The sequence below is a fragment of the Bombina bombina genome, chromosome 1, assembly GCF_027579735.1.
Source record: "Bombina bombina isolate aBomBom1 chromosome 1, aBomBom1.pri, whole genome shotgun sequence".
Taxonomy (NCBI): Eukaryota; Metazoa; Chordata; class Amphibia; order Anura; family Bombinatoridae; genus Bombina; species Bombina bombina.
In genome coordinates, this window is record NC_069499.1 from 1,330,672,293 (window position 1) to 1,330,685,916 (window position 13,624).

The 13,624-nt window shown below is 38.7% G+C and overlaps 1 protein-coding gene across 1 annotated transcript in view; it reads left to right on the forward strand.

Moving 5' to 3' along the window:
* The window catches only part of FHOD1 (formin homology 2 domain containing 1), a 387,262-nt gene that overhangs the window by 99,118 nt on the left and 274,520 nt on the right, over positions 1–13,624 (forward strand). Inside the window, exon 2 of the mRNA XM_053719455.1 lies at positions 368–474. Coding sequence (XP_053575430.1) covers positions 368–474 — 107 coding nt within the window. The remainder of the gene's footprint in view (positions 1–367; positions 475–13,624) is intronic.

Consider the following 13,624-nt stretch of genomic DNA (forward strand, 5'->3'; position numbering starts at 1 on the left):
TTATTGAAATGGTTTTTTGTTTCTAAACTATTACTAATTACTGTAGTTGACCTTTGTTTTTTATTGTGTAGAACAAAAATGTATTAAATCCAAATAAACTCTTTAATGTGTTAACCTTCAAAAGTAATAGTCACTTATGAGTCTTGTGATCTGTGTTGTTTAGGAGTTTCTGTAGTGAAAGCAGATTTGCAATGTAAATGGGCTATATGTGACCTGGAAGTTATAGAGTAGCCAAACAGCTGATTTAATCACAAGGTGACTTTTCCCTTATCAGGGACACTTTACATTTGCAGTGACTTCTAAGATCTTTGTTGGAAATTTGTCTACTCGTATATAATGGTCAAACATTTATATTTTTCTTCTTTAGTTAGAAGACTGTACCCTGCAAGTGGCTACTAATGGGAATTACCTGGATATAGACCTTTCACTGGCTGAACAAAGAGAATGTTTAGAATCTTTCTTCGAAGACATAAGGTATGTGTAGTTTCGAAGAAAAATAATTGACTGTATAAATAAATGTGTATGTATGTATGTATATGTGTGTGTGTGTATATGTATATATGTGTGTGTATTATGTATGTATAAGTGTGTGTGTGTATATGTGGGTGTATGTGTGTGGGTATATATGTATGTATGTATATATATATATATATATATATATATATATATATATATATATATATATATATATATATATGTATGTGTGTGTGTGTATGTGTATATATATATATATATATATATATATATATATATATATATATATATATATATATATATATATAGTGTATGTGAAAAATAAGTTAAGCACTAGATTTTAAATGGTCTGTATAAAAAAAGAAATGTTTTAACAGCATTCTTTCATCTTTGCATGTTTATTAAGACTGTTGTGTTTTTTTTTTAATTTAAATATTATATCTAGTGCTTTTTTGTGTGAATTAAAGGGACAGTCTAGTCTAAAATAAACTTTCATTATTCAGATAAATGTAATTTTAAACAATTTTCCAATTTACTTCTATCACCAATTTTGCTTTGTTCTCTTGGTATTCTTAGTTGAAAGCTAAATCTAGGAGGTTCATATGCTAATTTATGAGCCATTGAAAACCACCTCTCAGCTCAGGGCATTTTGACAGTTTTTCACCTCTAGAGGGTGTTAGTTCATGTTTTTCATATATATAACACTGTGCTCATGCACTTGGAGTTCCTAGGAGCCTGCAGTGATTGGCTAAAATGCAAGTCTGTCAAAAGAACTGAAATAAGAGGCAGTTTGCAGAGGCTTAGATACAAGATAATCGCAGAGGTAAAATGTGTATTAATATAACTAACTGTTGGTTATGCAAAACTAGGGAATAGGTAATCAAGGGATTATCTATCTTTTAAAACAATAAATATTCTGGTGTAGACTGTCCCTTTAAACATACAAGTCCTATGATGGTTTTTAGTACATTCTCCTAATATCCCCTAACTTAAAAAACTTAAAAAAGACTGCATAAAAACACAATTTTATTGACATTTTAATAAAACACATATAGAATATTTGTATGTCTTCTTTTTTATTCTATAAACCTCAGAAAAAAAACTAAAAAAGTCTGCAATTAGTATAATTTTCCATTTTTAAAACACCAAAATTCAGGATTACACACAATTTCCAAGAAAACTGAATTTGAAAACGATAGCATTATGCTTTTTTTTCTTTTACATGTCTGTATTGTTTATATAGGACCAGAAATTGCAGGGATGTCTCTTGTGGGTTGCCACAAAACCGATTATTTTTCTGTGTACATCTTACATTTTTAAATAATACCATTTTCATATTGATTCATATAAACCTTTCATAAATGTGGCCACATTTTTTTTTTAATGTAATAAAAATTACAAAAACATTTTTTTTGTAGAGAATCATTCCACCTTTACTTTTAAATTACACTTCCGACAATATACTTGTTATTTTCTCTTTTTTAAATCATTATTAAGACTTCTTAGATAATCTCACCAGAGCAGAGAGCTTTAGATGGTCGGCCCTAAGTCTCTTCATTGTTTAGCATTACAATGCTATGTGGTCTGATTATCTAAATAAAATTGCGCCTTCCTTGAGGGTTTAAGGTCTGAAAATGAAAATATGGACCTTTTTGGAGTCCAGTTTCTCTCCCCTTAAATAAACTTTTATTGTCTTTGTATTCTGATTTCTGCCATATCACCAAAAACTTAGTCTAATAGTGTCATCTGTAATCAGACAATAGTATACATTATATCAGAGAGACTGTGCTGGAATTTTTTTTTTTTTTTCTGCTCACCGACTTGTAGAGCTCAGCCCTCACTTTGCTTAGTTTCTGCTGTGGTGTTCGATACTGGCTATTGCTCTTAGTATAATTCTACCCAGAGTCCTTTGCAACCTCAAGTGTAAACTGGTGTAGAAGTAAAAAGGGCTCCGTTACTCATTGATATTTACCAAATATTGATTTTTCTTCTGGTCATTCATTTTGCATTTTGTTAGTTGATAAAAATAAACTAATAACATTTCTTATTTTTAAAGCATTCTTACACTTGTTTCACATCTGCCCAAAAGTATTGCATATTAATATAAATATATACACACACACACTATAAATGTTGTGCAGTGTTTCCTATATGCTGCTTTATTTCTAATATTATACTTGCAACCTTGTTTACTCGTTTGATTATATTTGCTTTGAATAGATCATTAGATCTCTCACTTTTTAATATCTCTTTAAAGAGACAGTCTACTCCAGAATTGTTATTCTTTAAAAAGATAGATAATCCCTTTATTACCCATTCCCCAGTTTTACATAACCAACAATGTTATATTAATACTTCTTACCTCTGTGATTTTCTTGTTTCTAAGCTTCTGCAGACTGCCCCCCTTATCTCAGTTCTTTTGACAGACACTCATTTTAGCCAATCAGTGCTGACTCTTAAATAACTATACAGGAGTGAGCACAATGTAATTTTTTTTACACATGAACTAGCAGGGTCTAACTGTCAAAATGCACTGAGATAAGAGGCATTTCAACGGCTTATTAGCATATGAGCCTACCTAGGTTTAGCTTTCCACAAAGAATACCAAGAGAGCAAAGCAAATTTGTTGATAAAAGTAAATTGGAAAGTTGTTTAAAAGTGCATGCCCTATTGGAATCATGAAAGTTTAATTTTGAATAGACAGTCCCTTTTAAAGAGACAGTCAACACAAAAAATGTTATTGTTTAGAAAGATAGATAATGACTTTACTACCCTTTCCCCAGCTTTGCACAACCAACATGGTTATATTAACATACTTTATAACTTTCAAACCTCTAAATTTCTGTCTGTTTTTAAGTTGCTAAAGACAGACCCATGATCACATGCTTTTGTATTTGATTTTTACAACGGGATTGCTAGTTCATGTGAGCCATATAGATAACGTTGTGCTGATGCCCATGGATTCTAAGAACACAGCACTAATTGGCTTAAATGCAAGTCAATAAATAGTCATGTGATCAGGGGGCCATCAAAAGATGCTTAGAAACAAGGTAATCAGGGATGTAAAAAGTGTATTAATATAATAGTGTTTCTGTGCAAAACTGGGGAATGGGTAATAAAGGGATTATCTATCTTTTAAAACAATAAAATGTTTTTAGTCGACTTTCCCTTTAAGTGTAAAATGCAGATTTTTATCAGTTCCACTCTGATGGTGATAGCAGGATCAGAATATAAAAAAGGAGAGCTGATATTGCCATGGAAATGGCCAAAGCTGTATCTGTTTAACATCCGTTTTATATTTGTTTATTTCTTACTCTTTATAAACATGTCATTGGCTCTGAAATGTCATATGTATTTGTTAAAGGGATAGTAAACCCATTTATTTTCTTTAATGATTCAGATAGAGCATGCAATTTTAAGCAACTTTGTAATTTACTCCTATTATCATTTTTTCTTTGTTCCCTTGGTATCTTTATTTGAAAAAGAAAGAATATAAGCTAAAGAGCCAGCCCATTTTTGGTTTCAGCACCCTGGCTAGCGCTTGTGATTGGTGGCTACATTTAGCAAACCAATAAGCAAGTGCAACCCAGGTTCTCAACCAAAAATGGGCCGGCTCTTAAGCTTACATTCCTGCTTTTCAAATAAAGTTACCAAGAGAATGAAGAAAATTGATAATAGGAGTAAATTAGAAAGTTGCTTAAAATTGCCTGATCTATCTGAATCATGAAAGAAAAAAAATTGGGTTTACTATCCCTTTAACTTCATGTTTAAAATGATATTAAACTAAACAAATTGCGGTCAGTCATATAAAAAGAGCAGCAATGAGCTTTTTCATACAATAATACTTTAAACTTTTATAAGGTATAGGGGGGGGTCTTCTAGTGATATTGATAATACCAATAGATTCATGGCTGACTCTTGTCTTGGGAGACTTTATTAACTGGTCAGCTCCTGCAGTCCTGGTAGTGAAAAGAGATGCATCTCCGCAAACATTAAAAAAAGATATTGTGTTTTATTCAGCATAACGACCTGTGGCTGAATTACCAAAGCAACGCGTAATTAAAACATTTCTGTAATACCAAGTGCCAAGTGTGAATCTTTCTGAATACATTAACTGTGTTTGCTGCATTTTGTTTTGTTTGTTTTTTCAACAGCCAAAGTGATATAAAGTTAAATAACAGGACCAGCGGGCAAATGAGTTCAAAGTACATCGTTTTTCTACACATAATTGAACAGTTTTTATTACAATCTCAAAGTGTCATGAATTTAATTGAATAGAAATGCACTTCAATTAAAATATTTAAAGTGATATGAAACCCAAATGTTTTCTTTTACGATGCAGATAGAGCATGCAATTTTAAACAACTTTATAATTTAATTATATTATCAGTTTTCTTCGTTTTCTTGGTATCTTTTGTTGGAAAGCAGGGATGTAAGCTTAGGAGTCGGCCCATTTCTGGAGCTCTAAATAGCAACAGTTTTGCAAGAATGTTATCCATTTGAAGGAGCACTAAATGACAGCACAATTCCCTGCCATGTAGGGCTCCAGATGCCTCCCTAGGTATCTCTTCAACACAGAATATCATGGGAATGAAAGCAGATTTGATAATAAAAGTAAGTTTAAAATATGCTCTGTGAGTCACAAAAGTTTTGGGTTTCATATTCCTTATTAATCTTTATGCATAATATTTTCCAACTATAAGAGGCATCTTGTTTGCAGAGAAAGAAAAAAGCTGATTTGTTTGGCACAGGCCTCATTAACTGTATGTCTTTGTCACTGTTGTCTTGTTGTTTATTGCTGCGATTCATAATCATCAGGGATTTTGTTAATTTCTCCAAGTTGCCATTAGCTGCTTAACACTTGTAAACATTAACATGCAGCAAAGCATCCATTTGTAGGTTCAGTACTTCTGTTCCTTGGGGCAAATAAATAACAATCTATCTTGTTTCTCACACATTCCACAAGCTCTGATTTGTAGGGAACACAGTGTCTTGTTGGGTTGAATACTGTGCCAGTCATTTGTAGTGCCCATGTAAAAAAAAGGTTTGTGCCTGGTCATTGCACAGTGATCAGGTTATGTAGATGTATTACAAATGAGAGCTTTTATGTGTTTTTATTTAATTGTTCAGGGGATATCTAGATAATACAATATCCTTGTGACTGTCATATTAATTGTTTAGCTATGCTTAGTGAAAAAAAAAAGATTTTCAGTTTACTTTCATTATGGATTTTGCCCTCTGCATGTAATTTAACTCTCAAAATTATGGGTTCTCTAGTCTGACTTTACAACATATCTCCCTAATATATTCCTATTTGACCTCAGCAGACATGATTAGATAAGATGCTGCAAAACAGTGCAAGTTTCTCCAACATAGGTGTGTCCGGTCCACGGCGTCATCCTTACTTGTGGGATATTCTCTTCCCCAACAGGAAATGGCAAAGAGCCCAGCAAAGCTGGTCACATGATCCCTCCTAGGCTCCGCCTACCCCAGTCATTCTCTTTGCCGTTGTACAGGCAACATCTCCACGGAGATGGCTTAGAGTTTTTTAGTGTTTAACTGTAGTTTTTTATTATTCAATCAAGAGTTTGTTATTTTAAAATAGTGCTGGTATGTACTATTTACTCAGAAACAGAAAAGAGATGAAGATTTCTGTTTGTATGAGGAAAATGATTTTAGCAACCGTTACTAAAATCCATGGCTGTTCCACACAGGACTGTTGAGAGGAATTAACTTCAGTTGGGGGAACAGTGAGCAGTCTTTTGCTGCTTGAGGTATGACACATTCTAACAAGACGATGTAATGCTGGAAGCTGTCATTTTCCCTATGGGATCCGGTAAGCCATTTTTATTCAGACAGTAAATAAGGGCTTCACAAGGGCTTATTAAGACTGTAGACATTTTCTGGGCTAAATCGATCATATATTACACATATTTAGCCTTGAGGAATCATTTAATCTGGGTATTTTTGTTAAATAATATCGGCAGGCACTGTTTTAGACACCTTATTCTCTAGGGGCTTTCCCTAATCATAGGCAGAGCCTCATTTTCGCGCCGGTATTGCGCACTTGTTTTTGAGAAGCATGACATGCAGTCGCATGTGTGAGGAGCTCTGATACATAGAAAAGACTTTCTGAAGGCGTCATTTGGTATCGTATTCCCCTTTGGGCTTGGTTGGGTCTCAGCAAAGCAGATACCAGGGACTGTAAAGGGGTTAAAGTTAAAAACGGCTCCGGTTCCGTTATTTTAAGGGTTAAAGCTTCCAAATTTGGTGTGCAATACTTTTAAGGCTTTAAGACACTGTGGTGAAATTTTGGTGAATTTTGAACAATTCCTTCATACTTTTTCGCAATTGCAGTAATAAAGTGTGTTCAGTTTAAAATTTAAAGTGACAGTAACGGTTTTATTTTAAAACGTTTTTTGTACTTTGTTATCAAGTTTATGCCTGTTTAACATGTCTGAACTACCAGATAGACTGTGTTCTGAATGTGGGGAAGCCAAGGTTCCTTCTCATTTAAATAAATGTGATTTATGTGACACTGAAAATGATGCCCAAGATGATTCCTCAAGTGAGGGGAGTAAGCATGGTACTGCATCATTCCCTCCTTCGTCTACACGAGTCTTGCCCACTCAGGAGGCCCCTAGTACATCTAGCGCGCCAATACTCCTTACTATGCAACAATTAACGGCTGTAATGGATAAAAACATTTTAGCCAAAATGCCCACTTATCAGCGTAAGCGCGACTGCTCTGTTTTAGATACTGAAGAGCATGAGGACGCTGATGATAATGGTTCTGAAATGCCCCTACACCAGTCTGAGGGGGCCAGGGAGGTTTTGTCTGAGGGAGAAATTTCAGATTCAGGGAAAATTTCTCAACAAGCTGAACCCGATGTGATTACATTTAAATTTAAGTTGGAACATCTCCGCGCTCTGCTTAAGGAGGTATTATCCACTCTGGATGATTGTGAGAATTTGATCATCCCAGAGAAACTATGTAAAATGGACAAGTTCCTAGAGGTCCCGGGGCTCCCAGAAGCTTTTCCTATACCCAAGCGGGTGGCGGACATTGTAAATAAAGAATGGGAAAGGCCCGGTATTCCTTTCGTCCCTCCCCCCATATTTAAAAAATTGTTTCCTATGGTCGACCCTAGAAAGGACTTATGGCAGACTGTCCCCAAGGTCGAGGGAGCGGTTTCTACTTTAAACAAACGCACCACTATACCCATAGAAGATAGTTGTGCTTTCAGAGATCCTATGGATAAAAAATTAGAAGGTTTGCTTAAAAAGATGTTTGTTCAGCAAGGTTACCTTCTACAACCAATTTCATGCATTGTCCCTGTCACTACAGCCGCGTGTTTCTGGTTCGATGAGCTAGTAAAGGCGATCGATAGTGATTCTCCTCCTTATGAGGAGATTATGGACAGAATCCGTGCTCTCAAATTGGCTAATTCTTTCACCCTAGACGCCACTTTGCAATTGGCTAGGTTAGCGGCGAAGAATTCTGGGTTTGCTATTGTGGCGCGTAGAGCGCTTTGGTTGAAATCTTGGTCAGCGGATGCGTCTTCCAAGAACAAACTCCTTAACATTCCTTTCAAGGGGAAAACGCTGTTTGGCCCTGACTTGAAAGAGATTATCTCTGATATCACTGGGGGTAAGGGCCACGCCCTTCCTCAGGATAGGTCTTTCAAGGCCAAAAATAAACCTAATTTTCGTCCCTTTCGTAGAAACGGACCAGCCCCAAGTGCTACGTCCTCTAAGCAAGAGGGTAATACTTCTCAAGCCAAGCCAGCCTGGAGACCAATGCAAGGCTGGAACAAGGGAAAGCAGGCCAAGAAACCTGCCACTGCTACCAAGACAGCATGAAATGTTGGCCCCCGATCCGGGACCGGATCTGGTGGGGGGCAGACTCTCTCTCTTCGCTCAGGCTTGGGCAAGAGATGTTCTGGATCCTTGGGCACTAGAAATAGTCTCCCAAGGTTATCTTCTGGAATTCAAGGGGCTTCCCCCAAGGGGGAGGTTCCACAGGTCTCAATTGTCTTCAGACCACATAAAGAGACAGGCATTCTTATATTGTGTAGAAGACCTGTTGAAAATGGGAGTGATTCATCCTGTTCCATTAGGAGAACAAGGGATGGGGTTCTACTCCAATCTGTTCATAGTTCCCAAAAAAGAGGGAACGTTCAGACCAATCTTAGATCTCAAGATCTTAAACAAGTTTCTCAAGGTTCCATCGTTCAAAATGGAAACCATTCGAACAATTCTTCCTTCCATCCAGGAAGGTCAATTCATGACCACGGTGGATTTAAAGGATGCGTATCTACATATTCCTATCCACAAGGAACATCATCGGTTCCTAAGGTTCGCATTCCTGGACAAGCATTACCAGTTCGTGGCGCTTCCTTTCGGATTAGCCACTGCTCCAAGGATTTTCACAAAGGTACTAGGGTCCCTTCTAGCGGCGCTAAGACCAAGGGGCATTGCAGTAGTACCTTACTTGGACGACATTCTGATTCAAACGTCGTCCCTTCCTCAAGCAAAGGCTCACACGGACATAGTCCTGGCCTTTCTCAGATCTCACGGATGGAAAGTGAACGTGGAAAAGAGTTCTCTATCTCCGTCGACAAGGGTTCCCTTCTTGGGAACAATAATAGACTCCTTAGAAATGAGGATTTTTCTGACAGAGGCCAGAAAAACAAAACTTCTAAACTCTTGTCAAACACTTCATTCCGTTCCTCTTCCTTCCATAGCGCAGTGCATGGAAGTAATAGGTTTGATGGTAGCGGCAATGGACATAGTTCCTTTTGCGCGCATTCATCTAAGACCATTACAACTGTGCATGCTCAGTCAGTGGAATGGGGACTATACAGACTTGTCTCCGAAGATACAAGTAAATCAGAGGACCAGAGACTCACTCCGTTGGTGGCTGTCCCTGGACAACCTGTCACAAGGGATGACCTTCCGCAGACCAGAGTGGGTCATTGTCACGACCGACGCCAGTCTGATGGGCTGGGGCGCGGTCTGGGGATCCCTGAAAGCTCAGGGTCTTTGGTCTCGGGAAGAATCTCTTCTACCGATAAATATTCTGGAACTGAGAGCGATATTCAATGCTCTCAAGGCTTGGCCTCAGCTAGCAAAGGCCAAGTTCATACGGTTTCAATCAGACAACATGACGACTGTTGCGTACATCAACCATCAGGGGGGAACAAGGAGTTCCCTGGCGATGGAGGAAGTGACCAAAATCATTCAATGGGCGGAGACTCACTCCTGCCACCTGTCTGCAATCCACATCCCAGGAGTGGAAAATTGGGAAGCGGATTTTCTGAGTCGTCAGACATTACATCCGGGGGAGTGGGAACTCCATCCGGAAATCTTTGCCCAAATTACTCAACTGTGGGGCATTCCAGACATGGATCTGATGGCCTCTCGGCAGAACTTCAAGGTTCCTTGCTACGGGTCCAGATCCAGGGATCCCAAGGCGACTCTAGTAGATGCACTAGTAGCACCTTGGACCTTCAAACTAGCTTATGTATTCCCGCCGTTTCCTCTCATCCCCAGGCTGGTAGCCAGGATCAATCAGGAGAGGGCATCGGTGATCTTGATAGCTCCTGCGTGGCCACGCAGGACTTGGTATGCAGATCTGGTGAATATGTCATCGGCTCCACCATGGAAGCTACCTTTGAGACGAGACCTTCTTGTTCAAGGTCCGTTCGAACATCCGAATCTGGTCTCACTCCAACTGACTGCTTGGAGATTGAACGCTTGATCTTATCAAAACGAGGGTTCTCAGATTCTGTTATTGATACTCTTGTTCAGGCCAGAAAGCCTGTAACTAGAAAAATTTACCACAAAATATGGAAAAAATATATCTGTTGGTGTGAATCTAAAGGATTCCCTTGGGACAAGGTAAAAATTCCTAAGATTCTATCCTTTCTTCAAGAAGGATTGGAGAAAGGATTATCTGCAAGTTCCTTGAAGGGACAGATTTCTGCCTTGTCTGTGTTACTTCACAAAAAGCTGGCAGCTGTGCCAGATGTTCAAGCCTTTGTTCAGGCTCTGGTTAGAATCAAGCCTGTTTACAAACCTTTGACTCCTCCTTGGAGTCTCAACTTAGTTCTTTCAGTTCTTCAGGGGGTTCCGTTTGAACCCTTACATTCCGTTGATATTAAGTTATTATCTTGGAAAGTTTTGTTTTTGGTTGCAATTTCTTCTGCTAGAAGAGTTTCAGAATTATCTGCTCTGCAGTGTTCTCCTCCTTATCTGGTGTTCCATGCAGATAAGGTGGTTTTACGTACTAAACCTGGTTTTCTTCCAAAAGTTGTTTCTAACAAAAACATTAACCAGGAGATAGTCGTGCCTTCTTTGTGTCCGAAACCAGTTTCGAAGAAGGAACGTTTGTTGCACAATTTGGATGTTGTTCGCGCTCTAAAATTCTATTTAGATGCTACAAAGGATTTTAGACAAACATCTTCCTTGTTTGTTGTTTATTCTGGTAAAAGGAGAGGTCAAAAAGCAACTTCTACCTCTCTCTCTTTTTGGATTAAAAGCATCATCAGATTGGCTTACGAGACTGCCGGACGGCAGCCTCCTGAAAGAATCACAGCTCATTCCACTAGGGCTGTGGCTTCCACATGGGCCTTCAAGAACGAGGCTTCTGTTGATCAGATATGTAGGGCAGCGACTTGGTCTTCACTGCACACTTTTACCAAATTTTACAAGTTTGATACTTTTGCTTCTTCTGAGGCTATTTTTGGGAGAAAGGTTTTGCAAGCCGTGGTGCCTTCCATTTAGGTGACCTGATTTGCTCCCTCCCTTCATCCGTGTCCTAAAGCTTTGGTATTGGTTCCCACAAGTAAGGATGACGCCGTGGACCGGACACACCTATGTTGGAGAAAACAGAATTTATGTTTACCTGATAAATTACTTTCTCCAACGGTGTGTCCGGTCCACGGCCCGCCCTGGTTTTTTAATCAGGTCTGATATTTTATTTTCTTTAACTACAGTCACCACGGTATCATATGGTTTCTCCTATGCAAATATTCCTCCTTAACGTCGGTCGAATGACTGGGGTAGGCGGAGCCTAGGAGGGATCATGTGACCAGCTTTGCTGGGCTCTTTGCCATTTCCTGTTGGGGAAGAGAATATCCCACAAGTAAGGATGACGCCGTGGACCGGACACACCGTTGGAGAAAGTAATTTATCAGGTAAACATAAATTCAGTTTTTTCTAACAGAATGACAGTGACTCGCCTTGTCTCCAATATAAACAAGTCTGGAGTAGCTCCAAATGCTGTAGAGAGTTTGTACGGTAAAAACAATTAAAGCAAACAGCATGCTAACCAGTTGTGAAACATTCACATTGAGTTTATACATTATTTAATGTTACTCTAATAAACAGAAGAGTGTATCCTGTCTCTTGGACATTCCACCAGCAAGCTTATTGTCTTGTCTTGTTTTGGAATACAATTAGAGTATACTGTTGTAATTTTCACAATATTAGTCACCTTGTTTTTGTTTCCTGGGCCCTGTGAAAGTCATATGGGTAGACCTGTCATTTCACCAGTGCATAATTCATGCTGTGTTACCATATAGTAAATGGTGTAATACAACAGTGAAGTAAATAAGACTAGATTGTATTTATTTAAAGGGACAGTAACACCAATTTTCAGTTAACTGCATGTAATAGACACAACTATAAAGAATATGCACACTTAGATAAAAATCCAGTATAAAAACTTTTAAAAACTTTCTTAGAAGCTCCCAATTTAGCACTGCTGATGAGGTTAGGCTGGGAAATCCACTGAAAGGGGTTGAGAGCAGACCCCCTCCCCCTGCATATGAAAAATACCCATTATACAAACAGGCACCAGGGAGTCTCTGGCAACTGAAAAATATGCCTAAGCATCCTGGTTTAGAGCCCCTCACTTTCAGCTGCTACCAGCTGCATCTAAAATTTAGCCTGGTGCATCTGGATCCTTTCTAGTCTATGCAGATGTAAAATACAAACCCAATTTTGTCCAAGCCCCTCCCTCTTAAACCTCCTGTGAAGCCTCTTTATCAATGAAATGACACATGGAGAAGGGAGTGGGTATTTAATGTCAGTAACATGGTGGACAGATCGGGTGGTAGCACAGCTGAGAGTGTCGGCATATACAATGCCTTGCAAAAGTATTCACCCCCTTGGGGTGTCGGCATATACAATGCCTTGCAAAACTATTCACCCCCCTTCCCTCAACTCTGACCAGTTTCCCAGTCCCGGCTGCTGAAAAACATCCACACAGCATGATGCTGCCACCACCATGTTTCACTGTGGGGGATGCTGTTGTTTGGGTGATTTGATGTGTTGGGTTTGCGCCAGACATAGCGTTTTCTTTGATGGTCGAAAAGTTCAATTTTAGTCTCATCAGACCAGAGCACCTTCCTCCATACATTTTGGGAGTCTCCCATATGCCTTTTCGCAAACTCAAAACGTGCCATTTTGTTTTATGCTGAAAGTAATGGCTTTCTTCTGGCCACTCTGCCATAAAGCCCAACTCTATGGAGCATACGGCTTATTGTCGTCCTATGCACAGATACTCCAGTCTCTGTTTTGGAACTCTGCAGCTCCTCCAGGGTTACCCTAGGTCTCTGTGCTGCCTCTCTGATTAATGCCCTCCTTGCCCAGTCCGTGAGTTTTTGTGGGTGGTCGTCTCTTTTGCTATTGTGCCATGTTCTTTCCATTTGGTTATGATAGATTTGATGGTGCTCTTGGGGATCATCAAAGATTTGGATATTTTTTTTTATAACCTAACCCTGACTTTTACTTCTCAACAACATTGTCCCTTACTTGTTTGGAGAGTTCCTTGCTCTTCATGGCAGTGTTTGGTTAGTGGTGCCTCTTGGTTAGGTTTTGCAGCCTCTGGGGCCTTTCAAAAAAGGTGTGTATATGTAATGACAGATCATGTGACACTTAGATGCACACAGGTGGACATCATTTCACTAATTATGTGACTTCTGAAGGTAGTTGGTTGCACCAGAGCTTTTTATGGGCTTCATAACAAAGGGGGTGAATACATACGCACATGACAATTTTCTGTTTTCTATTTCTAAAAAATAGTTTTATGTATATATTTTTCTCATTTCACTTCACCAACTTAGACTATTGTGTTCTGATC